The sequence below is a fragment of the Mastigoproctus giganteus genome, chromosome 11 (genome assembly GCF_048544385.1).
Source record: "Mastigoproctus giganteus isolate SK-2022 chromosome 11, ASM4854438v1, whole genome shotgun sequence".
In the NCBI taxonomy this organism is placed as follows: domain Eukaryota; kingdom Metazoa; phylum Arthropoda; class Arachnida; order Uropygi; family Thelyphonidae; genus Mastigoproctus; species Mastigoproctus giganteus.
In genome coordinates this window covers 28,194,331-28,218,158 of record NC_143585.1, presented here as the reverse complement: position 1 = coordinate 28,218,158, position 23,828 = coordinate 28,194,331, and the positions used below count along the sequence as shown (strand labels likewise).

Genomic DNA, 23,828 nt, shown 5'->3' with positions numbered 1-23,828 from the left:
GTGTTACTGGGTTCACATTGCGATGTTTTCACAATACCTCCATTTATTTCTGCAGGATGCAAAATAAGTTTCCATGATTTTTTTTAAGTTTGCACTGGCCAGCAAAAACTTATGTAAAGTTGAATTCATGGCAGTCGAGTATTATATAAGTTGGGGAGTGCCTGTATACGAAAAATTACATCATCATTTGATTAAAATAGCTATTATCATAAAAAGGTTACATCTAATTCACTTCTATTACTATAAAATTTCACTATATTTAATGTTATTAAACTCACACTATATTAAATAAAGCTTGTTAGTTGTGACTCAAAATAATGAAATTTTATTGTATTTCACAATTGATTTCTGATTAATAATAATGGCAAAGGTAAGGAAAGCCAACATGAGAGCCACTGCAAACTATGGTAAACTTACTAGACAAACTGGTTTGCCGCTACTGCAGTTTCTCCCTGCATTATCAGTAAACAGATAGTGCATGTTATCAGTAGAGGCAGTAGTAAGTAGAGAAAGATATATTGATGACACATAGGCGTGACAGGCGATGTACTGATTGGTGCACAAACACAACAGATGATAACATCATAGTGTTAAGTGATTGACTGATGTTATGGTATGCATATATATAAAGAATCTTTCTTTCCTATGGGAAAAAATTCAGAACAGGGTGCACACTCCAGCGTAACATAACCTAACCTTGTTTCACCAACCTGCTTGAATCTGTTCCGAATTAATTACATAAACTAACATAACCTTTTTTCACTGGCCAAAAATGAAATTCTATTAAAAAACCCACACTTCTTTTGTCCTGTTCTAAAGTTTTATCAATTACAGACATCATTAATTATTTGTCCATCCTGATTTAGCAGTGTAAAGTAGGGTGTGCACTCCAGCATAACATAACCTAACCTTTTTTCACTAGCTTTCTTCAATACGTCCTGAATTAGTGGCATATTAATTAGTGAAAATATTGATGACCTCCAATAATCTGCTTTTAATAATGAGAAAAAACTAATCATTACATCATCTATCAAGCCTATGGGTCAATCAATATATCATTCTCGACTTCTAATGCCACTATTGATAACATGACCCATCTGTTTACTAAGAATATAGGGAGAAACTGTGATAGCAGCAAACCAGTTTGTCTGGTAAATTTCCCATAGTTTGCTGTGATTCTCGCGTTGCCTTTCTTTACCTTAGCCAGAAAAATAATTCTGATTCAAGCTCTTAGGAAAATAAAAATAATTTAGCTGTTGCAAGAAATTTATATTACTGTGACTCCCAACTTGGTCTTTTTACTAATTACAAATACATAGTAACATGGCGCCTCCGTAGCCAGGTGGGCAAGAGCAGCAGTGCGAAGCACATGCTTCCTGATTAGACCGAGGTTCGAGCCGGTGACCACCAAATATGAAGGATGTGGAAGGTCAGGGAAAGGCCACCACATATCCCCAGCCTGAATAAAGGGTGAGGGTTGGCATCAGGAAGGGGATCTGGCCATAAAAATTTCATGCCAAAACAGTAAAAAAACGCTGACCTCATATATAAAGGAAAAAAAACAAGGCAAGGACAAAAAAAAAACAAAAAAAAACCCATAATAACGTATATCTAATGGAATAAATGCAACTGCTATGTTAATTTTTATTTCAGATATAGAAACTATCATACCTACCCAGTAATATCCAATGTCCATTCACTGGGATGAAAAAGCCTCATCATATGAGCTGATGATAAATATAACATTGAAACAAGCAGAACTAGCCTACCACAAAAAAAAAAAAAAAAAAAAAAAAAAAAAAAAAGAAGAAGAAAAATTCATTACTTGCTTCAGTGAAATAATACCCATACTACTCACATTAACTTCACTGTTATATTTTTGTAACTAAATTATAAATTTTTCATATCTTCCTATATGTATCTCAAACTTCTAATCTAAGAGGAAAGAATAATGCGTTAATATACAAAGTGCTACCCAAAAGTTCCCAAAATTTATTTATATGATTTATTTATAAAATAAATCAGACTCACCCGATCCTAAACACCGATTCCAGTGCTTCTCCCATGATTTGAATGCATCCTGAAAGTCCTTCTTTGTCACAGTGTTCAGCACTGACTGCGATTGAATTTGGATATCGTCTACACTGTCAAATCTTCAGCCCTTCAGCTTGATTTCCATTCTTGGGAAGGAAGAAGTCACAGGGTTACGATTATGCAAATAACGTAATAAGTTATTGCCACAGCACCACTACTCAGCTCTACTGTACTGTATAAAAGCAAAGCAGTCTCTTCAAAATCATACAGTAGATGTTTGCCTGCACTACAGCAGCAATGCCAACAATGTTGCAGGAAAAGGTGCTGTTATTGAAGCTGTACTATCAGAACAGTAAGGCCTCCGTAGCCAAGTGGGCAGGAGCGGGAGTGCAGTAGCACACGCTCTTTGAGTAGACCGGGGTTCAAGCCCCTGACTGCTGAATACGGTCAATCTGCCAACACGCACTGGACCAGCGTGGCAGATTATGGTCCATTTCCCTCCGCATGAATTGTTGAGGAGGCTTCCATCCTGCAGTGGGTTGATAATGGCTGCACTTTTTTTTTATCAGAACAGTAACAATGAAGATGCAGCGGGCACCTCCATATAGCCAGATGGGCAGGAGCAGCAGTGCGTAGCACACACTTCTTGATCAGACCGGGGATCAAGCCCATGACCACCAAATACGGAGGATGCGGAAAGGTCAGGAAATGACCACTGCATATTCCCGGAGCAATATGGCCTTAGTTGCTAATGCTCCTAAAAAAAAACAAATAACAGCAGATGCGGCTAGCAGAGAATTCCGGCAACAGAAAAGAATAAGGCCCATGTAGACCTATGACTGTTTGTGCTGTCCGCAAAATGATTGCGAAATTTGAAGAGACAGGACATTTTATTGTTCAACCAGGTAGAGGTCGAAAACGAGTAGACTCCTCTTGTGTTGAAGATATGGCTATGGCTGTCGTGGATTTATCAAGTCAATCTCCATGTGGTAGCGCAAGTGTTCCAGCTGTTTTTTTTATGCAAACTCCAAACACGAGAGGTATTAGAACCTACAGTACTTAGTACCGTGCTTGGGTTGGAGGTTGAGCAGACGACAGAAGATATTTGTTGACATTGGACTTGAACTTCTGTAGACTGTAATTTTCAGGAAATACTTACGAAGGAAGGTTGTTCCAGAAAACAGCAGTTGAATGAATAAACGAGGAAGATGAAAAGTTGGTTCTGTGAGTTTGAAGTTGGACAGTAAATGGATGTTGGCTGGTGGCAGCACGTGTTCAGACTGTCTTGAAAGAGAGAGCGGGAATTATAGAAGCCAATTTCAAAGAACAGTGCCCATGGAAGTATCTGTAGAAGAGGCATGCAGCAGAAACAGTACGTCTATGAGACAGCGAGTGGAGAGACTCTATTAGAGATGAATCATTAATTAACCTAACTGCCCTCTTCTGAATGGAATCAAGAAGCCTGAGAGAGGTTTTGGGGGCACCACCCCAGATGTGGGAACAATATTCCATGGCAGGGCAGATTTGTGATTTATACAGAGTGAGCAGCTGTTTGGAAGAAAATTAACGTCAAGAGCAAAAGAGAAAACCAAGTTTTTTAGATGCAGAGGAAGCAATTTTTGTAATGTGCTTGTGCCAAGAGAGATTAGAGGTGAGGGTAATCCCCAAAAGAGATATATCATTTTGCCTAGAAATCGGAGTGTCGCTAAAGATAAGCATAGGAGCAGAAGAATCCGTTTTGCGAGATATAAGACAAGACTGAGTTTTAGAAGGGTTGAAATCAACTAATTTGTCTTTGCCCCATTGGAGAATTACCTGAAGATCGGCATTTAAGGAATTGGTAGCGGATTTTCGAGAAATTGACTGATTGAGCAGGGCAAGGTTTCTCAAAATGGAAAGTGGAATGCAATGTGCTATCATCAGCAAAACTGTGGATAGGATTTCCAGTCAATGGAAGAAGGTCATTAATATACAAGAGGAAAAGAGTGGGGGAAAGAACTGAACCTTGGGGGACACCGGAATTAGTGGAGAAGTTAGAAGACAGAGAGCCATCTACCATCACCCTCAGTGAGCGATCAGAGAGAAAACTGGATAACCGATTACTAAAAATAGTTGGCAAACCATAAGATGGAAGCTTGTTTAGAAGACCTTTAGGCCAAACACGATCAAAAGCCTTTGAGATGTCAACAGCAACTACTTGTGTTTCACCAAACCTTTCCATTGAATTAGTCCATAAATGGGTAACATAAGCCAGAATATCACCAGTGGATCGACACTGACGGAATCTATACTGGTGATCAGACCAACTCTTAAACTACCTAGAAACCTTCCGTCTGATCGTTGATCAGACGGAAGGTTTCTAGGTAGTTTAAGAGTTGGCGATTAATTCATTTCTCCATTACTTTAGAAAGAGTAGAAGTAATTGCAATGGGACGATAATTGGATGGGAGGGATTTGTAACCCTTTTTAGGAACTGGCTGGATATGAGCAAATTTCCAAGTAGAAGGAAAAACACCTTTGGAATAAGAAAGTGAAAAAAGGTGGCAAAGAATAGGAGTAAGTTCAGGAGCACAGGTTTTGAGAACAAGTGGAGAAATACTGTCAGGACCTCGAGCTTTCTTAGCATCAAGATTCGTCAAAATCCTTCTGACATCCTTTTGATGGAAGACCACAGGACGTATTGAATGGAGCGTGTTGGGAATGGTGGGAGGTGTTTTACCAATATCATTAATACATGAGTTGGAAGAAAAATCGGTTGTCACTTCACTTGGCTGAAGTGACAACAGAACCAACTGGTTTGGACAGAGGTGGGAGCAGAGATGGGCAAAAGTTGTGGCCAATAACTTTGGCAAGAGACCAGAATGCTCAGCTACCATTAGGGCAAGAAGCAAGTTGTCTACTCTTAGCCTGTGCAAACTCTAGTTTAGACTGATTAATAACTGCTTTACAATTGTTGGAGCTTTGGTGTAGGCAGAAAATGAAACTGAAGAATTAGAAACAAGCCAATTACGATATGCAACGTTCTTCTCTTGAACAGCCTTAGCACATTTATTGGAAAACCAAGTTTAGATAAAGGACCAGATTTTAAAGTGGAGTGTGGAATAAAGGATTCTGTTCCTGCAAGAATAATTTCACTGACATGATCTGAGCAAACGTTGACATCAGAAGTTTTGAAACAGTAATCTGACCAAGGAAAAGAAGAAAATAAATCTCGTAAGTCATCCTATTTTGCATTCTTGTAATGCCAAACAACACGAGGTTGGGAATGGCCATAAGATAAAGGATCCATTGGAGAAGAGACAATCACCAAGTTGTGATCTGAAGTGCCTAAAGGACCTCTCACTTCGACCGTGTTTCTCGTGAAGTGGACATGCGTATTCCACTGTAAGGCTAGTAATGCGTCAGGTGTTGCAGTACTATTCTTATAAAATGCACATGATACAGCAGCTAAAGCATGGTGATGCAGATATTCGTTTCACATACGCACTTCAGTTTCTGGCACGAATGACAGTGGATATCACTTGGCCATGGAACATCCTTTGGAGTGATGAAACCCACTTCTGCTTAAATGGACAAGTGAATATGCACAACTGTCGCATTTGGGAAACAGAAACCCTCGAGTTATCCAAGAGGTCCCGTTGCATTCCCCAAAAGTAACAGTGTAGTGTGAATTTACGGCCACATTCATGATTGGGCCATATTTTTTTGAACAGGTAACACAGACTGGACCCCGCACCTGTTCCATCACTGGACAACGATATTATGAAATGTTCCTAAATTTCGCAATACCAGAGCTGCAACAATGTGGGTGCCTTCAGGATATCACATTCATGCAAGATGGTGTGCCACCCCACATCCACTGTTGTGCCCAAAGATTGCTAAGGCAACACTTTACAGACGAACTGGTCATCAGCCGTTGTTTTGAGCCATCTTGGCCACCCCGATCACCGGACCCCACCCCACGCGACTTCTAGTTGTAGGGTTTTTTGAAGAACCAGGTGTATCGGGAAGGATGTCAAACTCTGGCAGATCTGAAGGACAGCATTAGACATCATGTGCTGGCTATTCCAGTTGACATGTTATGTTCTGCTGTAGAAAATGCTGTTCTTCGAATGGAAACTGTTGTTGACCAATTGGTCATATTGAACAATTGTAGCTGTTCAAGTGATTTGTATTGCCACAGCGACAAATTTTGTAACTAATTTTTTTTCCCAATAAATGGCAAGGGCATTCTTTATTGTACCTGTTGTCCAAATTTCTCTTCAGTACGAGCCTTAGAACTCGCTCCAGAGCCCTCTACTTAGGGATACTTTAATTTTAACAGCCGTGTATAATTATGTATGCTGACAATTACATATAATTTTCAACATATATAGTTAACAATACTGAACCGAAGAGTTTCTAAGTCATTTGATTGTTACATAAAATATGATGCTAATTGACAAAATACACATCCATTGAACTTTGTGAATAAGAGCCAAAAATATCGACACTTTAAGATTTTTTTTTTTTTTTTCAAAAACAATGTTGATATTAGTATTAGTTATATGGTGCAAGGAAGCCTTAGGCTTCTGTTGCACCAGCCACAAAAAAAAAAAAAAAAAAAAAAATTGACCAAAACAAGCTAAAACATGAGCTTTTTCTGCAAAAAACATGGGTTCTTCACAGAAAAACATGAGATTTTTTTGGAAAAGACAGGAGTTTTGTGTTTAAAAAAAAATGTTTTTTTTTTAAGTCTACAATGTACTAGAAATTAAATTTCCCTGACAACATAACACATTTTATATTAAAATGCAGCATTAGAATTGTTTGCCAGTAAAAGTATGCTTTCAAACATTATACAATGTATAACAGATAATCCAAACAAAAATGTCTGAACTGTCAATTAAACATGAACCAATTATGACTACTTCAAACTTTGCTCTCTTCAGAAATGTCAAGTCAGTTTTTGTTTATAACAATGGCACTGCTATTATCTCACATTCAGCACTGCTATAAGAAATTGTTAAAATGCCAAGCATGACAGGATATTTTACGATATTTCAAGATTCTTAACGTACTTGTCACTTCCCCTACCAAGGACCACTGTACATCAATTCTTTCTTCTTTCATTATTACAAAAGAAATGACAAAACTGATACTGAAAATAATATCTATCTCTTTATCTTCACTGATTTTAAGAAGCACTGGAAACTTCACGGTTTATTTATTTATTTTTGCAAAATAAATTCATTTCAATTTGAATCAAAAAACTTGAATTGCACTATTGGATGACAAACTGGTTCCCTAAATATGATTATATTTAAGTTAAAATTAAATAATATTTAAATTAACACTTCTGAAAACTCAGTTGGCAACTTGTTGTCTATGAATTTTTGGAAACATACTTTGATCTTAGGAATTCAAGTCAGCTGGCTGCCAAACAAAGCCCACAATTTATCAAATTTATTCATAAAATCATATAGCTCATGCTATAAGTATATTAAATATTTCAAGTTGTAACACTTTATTGGATCATATCAGCAAGCAATCACCTTAACAGCACAACATTAGTAGACCTGTACTAATGTTTTTGATTAATGCTTTATGCTTTGCTTGCTAACTTTTTTTGTCTCTTTAAAAAATACTTATGGTAAATTTTACCATAAATGTTGTGGTTTACTACTGATCAGTTCATCATCCATCAACCTGTCTTGTGTTTTCTCTGTGCTCATCTCTCATTGGCCTCTTATAATTTGACAAGAAAGGCAACATTTAATAATTAAGTGACAGGGAGATCTCATATTTCTAAACTCTATCAGCAACACGTTAAAAAGTTATCATCGCATACATTTATTTTTTCTGAATATAAATCTTTAATGATATTAGTTTTTAATAAACCTGAAGTTCTTTAATTAATCTTTATTGCTTTCTAAACTGAGAGAGGGTATCATCCTTAGGCCATATTGTATGCATTGCATTGGAGATAAAAAAATCTGCAGAATAAAGTTTACTTTTACTTTTATGGCTAAGCAAATAATTATATCAAACTATTCTCGGGTACTCATTAACAAAAATAAGAAAAAATTCACAGAATTTTTAAAAAAATTTTACTTTAATGTAGTTTTACTATTTTTTTTGCAAAAAGAAATACACAGAAAAAAAAACTATGTTATTACAAAAAGACAGATACAATACTTTGACAGTGACATGAAGAAAAGGTTAAACTGGGTCAGTTTAACCTTTTCTTCATGTCAAGACAGATTCTATGTCATAAACTTGAAGAGTTGGCAGCTTGTGATAAGAATGCACCGAAGTTAAACACAAAAAAAACAAAAACTTACCTATGGACGGTTTGAGGACTTGCAGTGTTCATAATAATGTAACTCAAAGTTGCCTGTACCATTACATGAGATATTTGCCTAAAAGTATATTTCATATAAACAGTGCACTGTTAAAAGTTACATAAAATAAAAAAAAACACTCATCTTATTATATAATACCTCAGATTATAATACACAGATTCTTTGTATTTTTTTAATGTTTGAGAAGTAAAAGAATACACAATTTAAAACAAATATTATTTAACAAAACAACACAAAGCAATATGGGTATGACTTTAATAACATGTGATGGAGGCTATTTTAATCCCCTCAAACACACTTGTACTGTAAATAGGTTTGTAAAGGACTCTAAATACAAGAGTCCAAATCTTGCTGATATAACTGTTAGAATTCACAATGAACCCAAGTTGGTATCTTATTCTTGCAATTCAACTATATAATGAGGCTTGTGGCAGAGAAGAAAAATGTATGGGATGTATAAAAAGTATCAGGTGACACAGAAACCTATGGCAGATATAAGCTTGTCTGTAATCAAGTCACAAAGGCGGTTAGGCAGGCGAAGGCAGATTACGAAAAATCTTTGGCAAAGGATGCAAAGAAAAACAGCAAAGAGTTCTTTACTTATGTAAACTCTAGAAGGAAAGAGATGAATCAGATTGGACCACTTAACACAGATGGGTTGACTATTGATGATCACACTCAAGTAGCTGATAAACTGAATGAGTATTTTGCATCCAAATTCACACAGGAGGAGTTATTCAATGAGGGGAATGCCAGAAGTTTATCAAACTCTAACATTGAGCTAAGTGATTTTGTAATAACTGAGAGAAAGGTGAAGGAGAAATTGCTGAAGTTAAATATAAGGAAGGCACCTGGGGTAGACAGGATCTATCCAGTTATATTAAAGGAGGCAGCAAAGGAAGTAAGCAAACCCTTAACCATAATTATGAGAACTTCCTTGGACTCAGGGGAGGTGCCCATGGACTGGAGGTGTGCAAATGTATCACCAGTTGGAGTAGCATACTGTCTTTATATCAGGATTAATGTCCAAGTTTGCAGATGATAAAAAGGTTTGCAGGGTTGTTAATGACAATAAAGACAGTATGCTACTCCAACTGGATCTAGACAAGTTGGGCAAATGGGCTGAGAAGTGGCAACTGAAGTTTAACATTGACAAATGCAAAGTACTGCATATGGGTAGCAATAACCCAAGAGAAAAGTACAAGGTGTGTGGTACTACACTCAGGGAAGTGGAAAGTGAAAAAAGACCTGGGGGTAATTGTGCAGCCAAATATGAAATTTGCAGGGCAGTGCAGACAGACTGCTAGGGCAGGTCATAGAGTCTTGTCAATGATATATAGGAATTTTGCTAGCAGGGACAGGGAGGTGATTATCCCGTTGTACAAGGCAATGGTCAGGCCACACCTAGAGTACTGTGTACAGGTCTGGAGGCCTCATTTTAGGAAGGATATAGAGTTGCTAGAACGAGTACAAAGAAGGGCAACAAGATTTGTGAGGGGAACAAATTGATGCTCTTACCAAGAAAGGCTTAAGTTCTGCAAATTGTAGTGCCTGGAGAGTAGGCACCTGCGAGGTGATCTGATTGAGGTGTATAAGGCCTTGAATGGGTTGAGCAAGCTGAATGCTGATGGGTTTCTTCCTTTTGCTCAGATTAAGAACCTGAGGGGACATAGATTCAAATTGAGGAAAGACAGTTGTAGAATAGATGTGCGGAAATTAGCCTGCAGGTGGTTGATTGGTGGAACAGACTTCCGTCTTTTGTTGTAGAAGTTGATAGCCTAAATAAATTTAAGGCTGAGCTGAAGAGGTATTTGGATGAACGGAGGAGTGAAATGGGAGCGGTGTTTTTTTTTTTTTTTTTTGGCTGATGCTGAATAACCTTGCTTTCTTGCATCGTATGCCTCTACTAATACTAATGCTAAAAATACAGAACCAGAAGTATTTTTCAAGAAAGAGATATCAATTTTAAAGGAGTAAAGATTTTTCAAAAGTATTTAGATTCAGTTTTATCACTACTTGCTTATCAGGGAATGAGACTGAGGTTGGCATAGAAGGTAATCTTTGAGATGGTGAATGGTTAACACCTTTCTAGTAACCTTGTTCAGTCACATCATAACCCAGTTTTCTATTAGCCATAGCTTTTTGATTTGAAAGGGTAAGCAGAGTACTAGCTGACAGGTGGTGCCTCCGTAGCCAGGTGGGCAGGAGCAGCGGTGCATAGCACATGCTTCTTGATTAGACCGGGGTTTGAGCCCACGATCCACCAAATACAGAGGATGTGGAAAGGTCAGGGAATGACCACCGCATATCCCTGGAGCAATATGGTCTTAGTTGCTAATGCTCCTAAAAAAAGAAAAAAAACCAAAACTAGCTGACAGTTCCAAAGAGTACAGTGGGGTTTGAGGCATTTAGCAGTACATGATATCCCCAAGTGTAGATCAGTATCATGCACTCTTTCAGTCATGGACTCCTTTTGATTCCTATCTTTACTGGCAGATCTAAATTAAAATGTCATTTTGTTCTATTATTCTCAATAAAAAATTATGATCAACAAATGATGTGTTCTGAAATATTTCTAACCGGTCTTCAAAATTTACCCTACCATGTTTAAAAGTGTGCAAATTTATAAAATAAAATTAAGAATCTGTCTGTCTGTACATATTTTGCTCAATATATAACTGCCTATATCCTGGCTGCACTTCCAGAAATACTAAAGGAAAGTCTCAATGGTATGCCTCTCAGAATTCTGTGATGGATGAGTGTATACCTTTGAAAGTCCACCTATTATGACCCCCCTCCCATCATCTCAGACTTGTCTGCATAACTCTGTAGTTTGTTGTTGTTTGTTATTTGGTTTTTAGGAGCATTAGCAACTAAGGCCATATTGCTCCGGGATATGCGGTGGTCATTCAACAACCTTTCCGCATCCTCCGTATTTGGTGGTGACGGGCTCAAACCCTGGTCTAATCAAGAATCGTGTGCTACGCACTGCTGCTCCTTCCCACCTGGCTACGGGGGCACCAACTCTGTAGTGTGTGGACTACAATTAGCATGCTACTGGCCTATGGCCTAGACTCTAGGCCATGGGCCAGTAGGAATTAACTATCTAGGGCCTAGACAGTTAATTCAAAATGTCTATGGTATCCCAATGATCACATAATTCAGCTCTTTGATTCATTCACTGGCTTCAGATGAGCTGGTACTTTGGTCAGCATGTGAGCTATAGGAAATGAACATCAGTGTATGTTATTAAGAATCATAATGGTCTAGAGCAGCTGCAAGCAGAATCTTTGAAAGCATATCACCCTGCAAAAGCCTTATATATAGTTTCAAAGGTGTGTTACAACTGCTTTTACCTGATTATGAGGATCCTTTCTTTGGAAACTACTAATAGGGTGAACAAGTTTCCTTATATTCAGAAGCTGAACAAGAGAACCAACACTAAAGTTACCAAATACCACTGTGATATATGTAGAAACAATAACTGTATATCTCTATGGCATTTGGTAGCCACAGAGGAACATTATTAAGCTGCTGCTTATTATAGAGGGCCTCCTGAATTCTGCATAAGGTCTGCAGATTAGCATTAGCATTAGTAGAGGCATATGATGCAAGAAACCAAGCTTATACAGCATCGACCCAAAAAAAAAAAAAAACTTCCCATTTCACCCATCCATTTGCTCCAAAAGTTTATCCGCTTCTTCTTTGAATTTATTTAAGCTATCAACTTCCACAACGACAGATGGAAGTTTGTTCCAGCAATTAACTACCCGCTAGCTAAAGTCAAATTTCCACACATCTATTCAACAACTCTCTTTCCTCAATTTCAATTTATGCCCCCTCGGGTTTGTAATCTGAGCAAAGAGGAAGAATCCCATCAGCACTGAGCCTGCTCAATCCATTCAAGGCCTTATACTTCAATCAGGTCACCTTGCAGATGCCTAGTCTCCAGATACTGCAATATGCAGAACTTAAGCCGTTCTTCGTAAGAGCACCCCTTTGTTCCTCTCACCAGTCTTGTTGTCCTTCTCTGTACTAGTTCTAGCAACTCTACATCCTTCCCAAAATGACGTCTCCAGACCTGTATGCAGTACTCAAGGTATGACCTGACCACTGCCTTATACAAGGGGATAATCATCTCCTTATCCCTGCTAGCAAAATCCCTGTATATCATTGACAAGATCCCATTACCTGCTCTGGCAGCCTGCCTGCACTGCTCAGAAAACTAATTTCACATCTGACTGTACAACTACCCACAGGTCTATTTCATTCTCCACTACCTGAGTGTAACACCACACAGTTGGTACATTTCTAAGTGGTTACTTCTACCCATATGCAGTACTTTGCATGCATTTGTCAATGTTCAACTTCAGTTGCCACTTTTTAGCCCATCTGCCCAACTTTTCTAGATCCTGTTGCAGTAGCATACTATCATTAAAAACCCTGCCAACCTTTGTATCATCTGCAAACTTTGACATTAAGACTGATATTCCTTCATCAATATCATTGATAAATACAGAAAACAACACTGGGCCCAATACCGAACCCTGGGGAATTCTAATAATAACATTCATCCATGAAGAGCAGTGTCCACTGATTAACATTCTCAGCCTTTTCCCACTCAACCATCCTTTTATCCATTGTAGCAACTTCCCCTTAATGCCACACTGCTCCAATTTGTGCAGTAGTCTTCCATGCGCAACAGTGTCAAAAGCTTTCCTGAAATCCAAGTATATGATATCAAAATTATTTTTTGCATCCAGTTCCTTTGCTGATGCTGTCGAGGCAGTGTTAGGTGGGTCGGAAAACTGCTAGTTGGGGGGGATACAAGGACTAATAGATCCCACTGGCAGAGGTGGAAGTGATTCTTGCACTGCTTCTATTGAAATGAGCAGAAGTCTGAAAAACAAGATGCAGGATATTTCAGAGACTGCTGGTAGTCATTGCGTTACAAGTAAACACATGGGTTGTGTTAGGGTAGCTAAGAATAGAAACAGGTGCATGTATACCTGCGTGTACACCAATGCTAGGAGTTTGGTAAATAAATTTGATGAATTTGAGGTATTGCTCAAAACATCAAAGGCAGATATTGTTGGGATATCAGAGACGTGGTGTCACACAGATATAAGTAATGCGGAACTGGAATTTGGGGAATACAATGTGTATAGAAAGGATAGACAGGACAGGAGGGGAGGAGGGGTTATGCTATTAATTAAGAAACACATAAAGTCCAAGGAAGTGAAGCCAGTCGACATCGATGGACAGGGCAGTGCCGAATCAGTTTGGTGTGACATAAGCATAGGGAAATCAAAATTGAGAGTAGGAGTGTGCTATAGGCCTAATGACTCTGATGAGTATAATAAGATATTGTACAGGGAAATAGAGTGGGCCAGTAAATCAGAGAGTCTTATAATGGGGGATTTTAATTTCCCAGATATTGACTGGAATTTGTGGGTTGGTCACTCGCACACTAGCAAGGCTTTTGTGGATTTATTGGATGATTGTTTTCTACACCAGCATGTTCGTGAGGCAACAAGAGGGAGCAATACTCTTGATCTGATTATCAGTAGTGACTCTTCATGCATTAAGAACCTGCAGATAAATGAACCACTAGGTGGCAGTGATCACAGTGTGTTGAAGTGGGATTTACTCAAGGAGGTAACTACCATCAGAGGTAAAGGGAAGGGTTTTTGTTTTCGTAAAGGCGACTATGATGGTCTGAGACAGTATTTAAATTCTATACAGTGGGACCAACTGATGATGTTACCAACAGCAAACTCAAAATGGGAAGCATTCAAGGAACTAATCTTGGAGGCTACCAGGCTTTACATACCAACTAAGAAATATTGTTCAAGGTTTAGGCCTAAATGGTTGTCAGATGAACTAATGAGACATGTGGCAGAGAAGAAAAATGCATGGGATACATATAAATTAATGGGTGACATGGAAGCCTATGATAGATATAAGTTGGTCTGTAACCAAGTCACAAAGGAGATTAGGCAGGCAAAGGCAGACTACGAAAAATCCTTGGCAAAGGATGCAAAGAAAAACAGAAAAGAGTTCTTTACATACTTGAACTCGAGAAGGAAAGGGATGAATCAGATTGGTCCACTGGATATTGATGGTTCAACAGTTGAGGATCCTGCTCAGGTGGCTAACAATCTAAACGAGTATTTTGCATCTACATTCACGCATGAGGAGTTATTCAGGAAGGAGAATGATGTAGGTAAAGTAAACATTGGCAGTGAGCTGGATGATTTTGTAATAACTGAGAGGAAAGTGGAGGAGAGATTGTTGAGGATAAACATAAAAAAGGCACCTGGGGTGGATGGGATCTATCCAGTTATATTAAAGGAGGCAGCAAAGGAAGTATGCAAACCCCTAGCCATAATTATGAGAGCTTCTTTGGACTCAGGGGAGGTACCCATAGACTGGAGATGTGCAAATGTAACCCCAATTCACAAAGGAGGATCAAAGGCTGACACAAGTAATTATAGACCTGTTAGTTTAACTTCTGTTCCAGGTAAATTAATGGAGGCACTGGTTAAAGAAGCACTGCAGGATCATCTAGACAAGAATTCAGTTATAGCTCAGACGCAGCATGGTTTTGTTAAGGGCAGGTCTTGCCTGACCAATTTGATTGGATACTATGATGTAGTCACAAAAGAACTGGATGCAGGGAATAACTTTGATATTATATATTTGGATCTTAGAAAGGCTTTTGATACTGTTGCACATGGAAGACTGCTGCACAAATTGGAGCAGTGTGGCATTGGAGGCAAATTGCTGCTATGGATAAGGGGATGGTTGAGTGGCAGAAGACAGAGAGTGGTAATCAATGGACACTGCTCAACGTGGACTAATGTTATTAGTGGAGTTCCTCAAGGTTCAGTGTTGGGTCCGTTGTTGTTTTCGGTGTTTATGAATGATATTGATGATGGGATATCAAGTTTAATGTCCAAGTTTGCAGATGATACAAAGGTTGGCAGGGTCGTCAAGGACACTACTGACGCTATGCTGCTGCAACAGGATCTGGAAAGGTTGAACAGATGGGCTGAGAGGTGGCAAATGAAGTTTAACATTGACAAATGTAAAGTACTGCATATGGGAAACAGTAACCCCAGAGCAACGTATCAACTCTGCGGTACCACACTGACAGTGGTGGAGAATGAAAAGGACCTGGGGGTAATTGTGCAGGGAGATATGAAGTTCTCTGAGCAGTGCAGACGAGCTGCAAGAGTAGCTCATGGTGTCTTGTCAATGATATACAGGAATTTTTCTAGCAGGGATAAGGAGGTGATTATTCCCTTGTATAAGGCAATGGTTAGGCCACATCTTGAGTACTGTATACAGGTCTGGAGGCCTCATTTCAAGAAGGATGTAGAGCTGCTGGAACGGGTACAGAGAAGGGCAACAAGATTAGTAAATGGAACAAAGGGTTGCTCTTACGAAGAAAGGCTTAAGTTTTGCAAATTACAGAGTCTGGAGACTAGGCACCGGCGAGGTGATCTGATAGAGGTGTATAAGGCCTTGAATGGTTTGAGCATGCTCAATGCCAATGGGATTCTTCATCTTTCTCAGAATAATCACCTCAGAGGGCATAAATTCAAATTGAGGAAGGACGGATGTCGGATAGATGTGCGGAAATTTGCCTTTGGCCAGCGGGTGGTTGGTTGGTGGAACCGACTTCCATCACTTGTTGTTGAAGTTGATAGCCTAAACAAATTTAAAGCTCAACTGGACAGGTATTTCGAACGAACGGAGGGGTGAAATGGGAGAGGGTTTTTTTTTTTTTTTTTTTTTTGGGCTGATGCTGAATAAGCTTGCTTTCTTGCATCGTATGCCTCTACTAATGCTAATGCTAACTACATCATAGTATCCTATCAAATTGCTGTTATTTGGTTTTTAGGAGCATTAGCAACTAAGGCCATATTGCTCCGGGATATGCAGTGGTCATTCCCTGACCTTTCCCCATCCTCCGTATTTGGTGGTGACGGGCTTGAACCCCGGTCTAATCAAGAAGCGTGTGCCATGCACTGCTGCTCCTTCCCACCTGGCTACGGAGGCGCCCCTATCAAATTGGTCAACGAAGACTTCCCCTTAACAAACCCATGCTGTGTATGAATTATTACTGCAGTCTTGTCTAGATGATCCTGCAATGCTTCTTTAGACAGTGATTCCATTATTTTCACTGGAACAGAAGTCAAACTAAAAGGTCTGTAGGGTTAACATACCTCTGAGAACTGAGTGGAAATACCCAGGCTTGTATTTAAAGCATAGCATTGACAATAGCTTTTTCCAAAATGGCTCTTTCAAGAATTTTAGGAAAAGAATTAGAGATAGAAACAATTTTTATTTTTTGAAAATCTGACTTGTTGAAGGAGCATGATAAAAAATTACTTTTATTAATCTGAATTTACTTTTTTCATTTCACACATTCATAATAAAGAAGCTATAGACGACCTTAACTAAAACCTAGAATTTTGTCTGACCCAATTGCTGCATTATTACTGATACTAGTAGTAGTAGTTTTTTTGGCTGATGCTGCATAAGCGTAGAGTAGAGTAGAGTTGTGTTTTTAGGAGCATTAGCAACTAAGGCCATATTGCTCCAGGATATGCGGTGGTCATTCCTTAACCTTTCTGCATCCTCCGTATTTGGTGGTGACGGGCTCGAACCCCGGTCTAATCAAGAAGCGTGTGCTACGCACTGCTGCCCCTTCCCACCTGGCTACGGAGGCGCCCTGCATAAGCGTATGAGCTTATGCAGCATCAGCCAAAAAAAAAAAAAAAAAAATCACACCATTCCCTCCAAATGCCTGTCCAGTTCCTCCTTAAATTAATTTAACCTATCAACTTCCACAACGACTGATGCAAGTTTTTTCCAGCAATTAACCACCCGCTCGCTAAAGGCAAATTTCCACATATCTATTCTACATCTGTCTTTTCTTAATTTGAATTTATGCCCCCTTAGGTTCGTAATCTGAACAAGTGGAAGAAGCCTATCAGAATTCAGCGTGCTCAACCCATTCAAGGCCTTATACACCTCAATCAGATCACCGTGCAGGTGCCTAGTCTCCAGCCACTGCAATTTGCAGAACTTAAGCCTCTCTTGGTAAGAGGATCCCTTCATTCCCCTCACCAATCTTGTTGCCCTTCTCTGTACACGCTCAAGCAAATCTACATCCTTCCTAAAATGAAGCCTCAAGACCTGTACACAGTACTCAAGGCATGGCCTGACCATTGCCTTATACAGAGGGACAATCACCTCCTTTTCCCTGTTAGCAAAATTCCTATATATCATTGACAAAACCCCATGACCTGCCCTGGCAGCCTGTCTGCATTGCTCAGAAAACTTCATATCTGACTGCACAATTACTCCCAGGTCTTTTTCATTTTTTACCATCTTAAGTGTAGTGCCACACAGTTGGTACGTTTCTCTGGGGTTACTTCTACCCATATGCAGTACTTTGCATTTGTCAAGGTTAAACTTCAGTTGCCACCTCTTAGCCCATCTGCCCAAATTATCTAGATCTTGTTGCAGTAGCACACTGCCATTACTGTCATTAACAACCCTGCCAACCTTTGTATCATCTGCAAACTTCGACACTAAGCCTGATATATCTTCATCAATATCATTGATAAATATACAAAACAACAGAGGATCCAACACCGAACCCTGTGGGACTCCACTAATAACATTAGTCCACAAAGAGCAGTACCCATTAATTACCACCCTCTGTCTTCTCCCACTCAACCATCCTTTTATCCATTTTAGCAACTTACCCTTAATACCATTCTGCTTCAATTTGTACAATAGTCTTCCATGCACAACAGTGTCAAAAGCTTTCCTGAAATCCAAATATATGATATCAAAATTATTTTTTGCATCCAGTTCCTTTGAAACCACATCATAATATATTATCAAATTTGTCAGACAAGACTTTCCCTTAACAAACCCATGCTGTGTCTGAATTATTGCTGCAGTCTTATCTAAATGATCCTGCAATGCATCTTTAACCAGTGACTCCATTATTTTACCCGGAACAGAAGTTAAACTAACTGGTCTGTAATTACTCGTGTCACCCTTTGATCCCCCTTTGTGAGTTGGGGATACATTTGCACATCTCCAGTCCGTGGGGACCTCCCCTGAGTCCAAGGATGGTCTCATAATTATGGCCAAGGGTTTGCTTAGTTGCTTTGCTGCCTCCTTTAATATAACTGGATAGCTCCCATCCACCCCAGGTGCCTTCCTTATATTTAACTTCAACAATTTCTCCTCCGCTTTGCTCTCAGTTATTACAAAATCATTAAGCACCCTGCTACAATTTGATAACCTTCTGCCATTTTCAAACCTTAATAACTCCTCATGTGTGAATGTAGATGCAAAATACTCATTCAGTTTCTTTGCTATCTGAGCAGGATCATCAACAGTCGAACCATCGATATCAAGTGGACCAATCAGATTCATCCCCTTCCTTTTAGAGTTTTTATAAGTAAAGAAATCCTTGTTGTTTTTCTTAGCATCTTTTGCAAAAGCTTTCTTGTAATCTGCCTTCGCCTGCCTAACCTCCTTTGTGACCTGGTTACAGACTAGCTTATATCTGCCATAGGCTTCTGAGTCTCTTGATAATTTATATGCATCCCATGCATTTTTCTTCTCTGTCAACTCATGACAGAGAAGAAAAATTCCCACTTAGAACTTACTGTTGGTAACATCATCAGTTGATCCTACTGATGGTGAAAGGTTGCTTACTAAGTTTAAGGGTCAGAAGGAGTTGCTTCCTAGTACTGTTGCAGTAGGAAATTACCTTTAGATAGCTCTGCTGATACTGGAAGTTGGCAGATGGTGCACCAATATGTGAAAAATCCAATCAGTGTCCTTATGCAGTTGCAATTTATTGAAATTTTTTTAGTAGCATACTATCATTAACAGAAAACTTCATAGCCACTGAACTACTCATTCTTGATGTATTCACTTTCTGTCCCTAATGAAGATTGGCATATCTTTTTTCAACTTGATGAAATTGTTTCTGAAAAAAGAAGCCATATAACTTTTAATACAGATCTATTATTCTTTTAGAATGCAGAGGAAGAATGGTATAAGTAATGTTATTAAATAATGCAGGTCTCGAAACCCAAGGGCTAATTTTTTTTTTTTTTTTTTTTTTTATGAAAACCCCAAACAGGAGAGATATTATAACCTATAGTACTTAGTACCATGCATGGGTTGGCGGTTGCGAAGAAGGAAGAATATATTTGTTGACATTAGACTTGAACTTCAGTAGACTGTAATTTTCAGGAAATACGTATGAAGGAAGGTTGTTCCAGAAAACGGCAGTTGAATGAATATGTTGTTGTTGTTGTTTTGGTTTTTAGGAGCATTAGCAACTAAGGCCATATTGCTCCGGGAATATGCGGTGGTCATTCCCTTGACCTTTCCGCATCCTCCGTATTTGGTGGTGACGGGCTCGAACCCCGGTCTAATCAAGAAGCGTGTGCTACGCACTGCTGCTCCTTCCCACCTGGCTACGGAGACGCCTTTGAATGAATAAATGAGGAAAATGAAAAATTGATTCTATGAGTTTGAAGTTGGACAGTAAATGGATGTTGGCAGCACGTGTTCGGACTGTTTTGAAAGAGAGAGCGGGAATTATAGAAGCCAATTCAATTAGTGCTCATCTCAGTTGCCCAATAATTTGGGCAACTGAGACGAGCAGTAGTTGAACCAAACAATAATTGAGATTCTGTCAGAAAAAGTACATGGGGTTTGGCAGACTGCAAGTGGAAATGGACATCGTTGAGATTAGAACTGAGACCACGTATATTTGTGAAATGAACTAGGAAGTGCTTGGGAGGTTTAGATCTTTTCGCAGATAAGCTTGCTCTATTAGTTTGACAATTCATGGTGTATTCAATAGTAAGAAAAAGTGGGTGGGACATGCTGTATGAAGTAATTAAATTTTTGGATATGGCGTAGACGTGGTAAGAATATACCCAGATCCTTGACATAATGTGGCCTTGACAATGCTCCCTGCATACACACTACTCGGACTCTCTCCAGTCACTATTTGGCAGAGTAGAGGTAGCAAGATTATATACTCTAGCTGATCCGGAAGCCTCCTAGAGAGTTACCAATAGGTTCAGTCTGGTGTACTAACTAGTGGCCGGACTGCGAACACCAGTTTAGAGCTGTAACCTTGAAATGTAAGGAAAATTGGATCTTGCCATGATGTCCATCATAATGTCAAAAATCATCAGTCATACTACATGATGGAAGAGATGGGGGAAGGGTTGACCAGAACTATGTACATCATTATAAAATCCCATAAATCACATTTAAGTTATTTGCTTTTGTTCACATGCCCTAAAACTACTTTAGTTGTCGTTCAATTATACAGTATCAGTTACCAAAAATTATTACATTTCAGACTAATGTTTTTGTTAAAAAAACTTTCAAAAATATGCATGATTAACACAGGTAAAAAGACCAAAAATTATTAATTAATACTATATAAACAACTTCTCCTTACTTACTTCAGGCCTAGTGGCCTATTACAGCTCACATCATCTTGTTCAAGGTCTCTCTATTGATCTCAAACCTCCTGGATCATATTCTTTTCTCATCCAATCTTTCTACTTCATTCAATAGGCTCTAATGTAATCAAAATTAGGCTTCTTTCTGTTCTTGCATTATATCTCAGTTTCTTTTTTTACCCTAGAAGAGTATACCAACAGTCCTTTTCATATATCGCCTTTCTGATAATGTCAGTCTTCTTTCATTTCATTTTCTTGTAGTCCATCCCTCACTTCCATATAATATTTGCATATAATATTGCATATTCCATATAATAATATGAGGCTTACTAGTTTTATATACTTTTATTATAATATATCTTTGCACTAATGAAAGTTTCAATACTTGATTTATTATTTTTAAAGCTCGCTCTCTATTAAAATTTACTATCATATAATCTATATATATATTTTTTGTCCTGATATTTTAAATGATAGCCCAGGTATTCAAAACGATATACTGCATTTTGTTTTACCACTCTAGAATTTTACTTTCTGAGCAAACTTTTACTTTCAGTCATCTCATTTCTTTTTAAAAGCCATGACTTGATATTTGAAAACACAGCAGGGTTTCAGTTTCTGAGATACACAAATCAGCAAGTCTGGCACCAACTACTACACCATGCTCACTCAAAATTTCATCTTGCTTGCCTATTCTCACAGTGAATTGCACACATACAGCGTCTCTGGGCATGTGGTAATATTATATGTCCCCCTTGATTGACATTACTTGATATGAAAGTCATGCTGTTATTGAAAGAGTACTCCATTTCATGTAAAGGATAGGTACACCCAATAAAATGGCCACTCGGTGTACATTTAAATAGCAAAGTGAAAGTTGTAAATCGTTTTTTGACTTGGCAACTTAAAACCTGATCATCCACAAACAATAAATTATCCATATTTACTCCTTTACCTAATAGTATGGTACCAAGAACTGTCATTTTCCAGTGCTTTATTAACAATTTACATACAGGGTCGGTTATATGTCAGTTTAGCAAGAAAAGATGCAATATAAATTGAGAAGTAAATTACCAAAAACAATTTGAAAAATTCATGTAAATGTCAAATAAATAACATCATATAAATGTAATATTAATATTAATAAAGTAATATAGGAATAAAGTTGACTTTGATATTTAAATTCTACCAATTATTTCTTGATAAACTGACATAATCCACTCCATATATTATGAGTAATAATGGAGGAAGGCTACAGTCTTGCTCCACTATTAATAGGCTTCAAATATGAAATTTCAATTTCAAACTGAATTCATTTTAATAGTAACATTTTTTTATTGCAGTCCACATATCATATGTTGCAGTAATTAGTTGATTGGATATGCTTTCCTTCACTTAAATTTCCATAAATTTATTTCTATTTATACAATCAAAAGCTTTTGTTTAATCTATAAATGTCACATGTTTCTATATTATGCTCCGTGTGTTTTTATATTAATATTCTTAAGGAAAATTAAGCATCTGCATACATCTTCCCTTTTCAAAACCATTCTGTTTCTATACATTATTTTTTTTTACATATTTTACACAACTGAGTTTAAAAGATTTATACCCCTTATGCCTTTTCTGATGTTCTGATGGAATCCTTATTCCTTCTTAGATTTCACACACAACAGAATATAAATTTAAGTTGGAAAAGAATGGTGGCTGGATAAATGAGTAAAAATTTGCTTTCAGCCAGAGAGATTATTGGAACAAATGTCCATTTGATGTTACTAGCATTAGCATTAGTGGAAGCATATGATGCAAGGAAAGTAAACTTATGCAGCATCAGCCAAAAAGAAACCTTCCATTTCATTCCTCCATTCGTTCCAAATGCTTGTCCAGCTCAGCCTTAAATTTATTTAGGCTATCAACTTTCACAACAGAAGACGGAAGTCGGTTCCACCAATAAACCACCCGCTGGTTAAAGGCAAATTTCCGCACATCTATTCTACAACTGTCTTTCCTCAATTTGAATCTATGCCCCTCGGGTTCTTAATTTGAGCAAGAAAAAAAATCCCATCAGCATTCCACTTGCTCCACCCATTCAAGGCCTTATACACCTCAATCAGATCACCTCGCAGATGCCTACTCTCCAGGCACTGCAATTTGCAAAACTTGTGCTTTCATGGAAAGAGCACCCCTTCGTTCCCCTCACCAATCTTGTTGCCCTTCTTTGTACTCGTTCTAGCAACTCTACATCTTTCCTAAATGAGGCCTCCAGACATGCACACAGTACTCTAGGTGTGGCCTGACCATTGCCTTCTACAATGAGATAACCACCTCCCTGTCCCTGCTAGCAAAATTCCTATATATCACTAACAAGACTCCATGACCTGCCCTGGCAGCCCAGGGCAGGTCATGGTTGTTTACTGTCATTAACAACCCTGCAAACTTGTATCATCTGCAAACTTGGACATTAATCCTGATATACCTTCATCAATATCATTGATGAATACACAAAACAACAATGGACCCAGCACTGAACCCTGGGGAACTCCACTCATAACATTTGTCCATGAAGAGCAGTATCCATTGATCACCACTCTCTGTCGTCTCCCACTCAACCATCCCTTTATCCATTGTAGCAACTTACCCTTAATGCCATACCTCTCCAATTTGTACAGCAGTCTTCCGTGTGCAACAGTATCAAAAAATTTCCTGAAATCCAACTATATGGATTTCATATAATCAAAATTATTTTTGACATTCAGTTCCTTTGTGACCACATCATAGTATCCAATCAAATTGGTCAGACAAGACCTCCCTTTAACAAACCTATGCTGTGTCTTAACTATTACTGCAGTCTTGTCTAGATGATATCCTGCAATGCTTCTTTAACCAGTGACTATTATTTTCCCCGGAACACAAA

General features: G+C 38.4%; 1 protein-coding gene across 1 annotated transcript in view; it reads right to left on the bottom strand.

Moving 5' to 3' along the window:
• The window catches only part of LOC150077838 (lysophospholipid acyltransferase 6-like), an 81,661-nt gene extending 60,708 nt beyond the window's left edge, over nucleotides 1-20,953 (bottom strand). Inside the window, exons 1-3 of the mRNA XM_090384785.1 lie at nucleotides 20,915-20,953; nucleotides 8,358-8,435; nucleotides 1,676-1,765 (exon numbers count right to left, since the gene is read on the bottom strand). Coding sequence (XP_090240911.1) covers nucleotides 1,676-1,765; nucleotides 8,358-8,419 — 152 coding nt within the window. The 5' untranslated portion in view covers nucleotides 8,420-8,435; nucleotides 20,915-20,953. The remainder of the gene's footprint in view (nucleotides 1-1,675; nucleotides 1,766-8,357; nucleotides 8,436-20,914) is intronic.
• Between the last annotated feature and the right edge of the window lie 2,875 nt (nucleotides 20,954-23,828).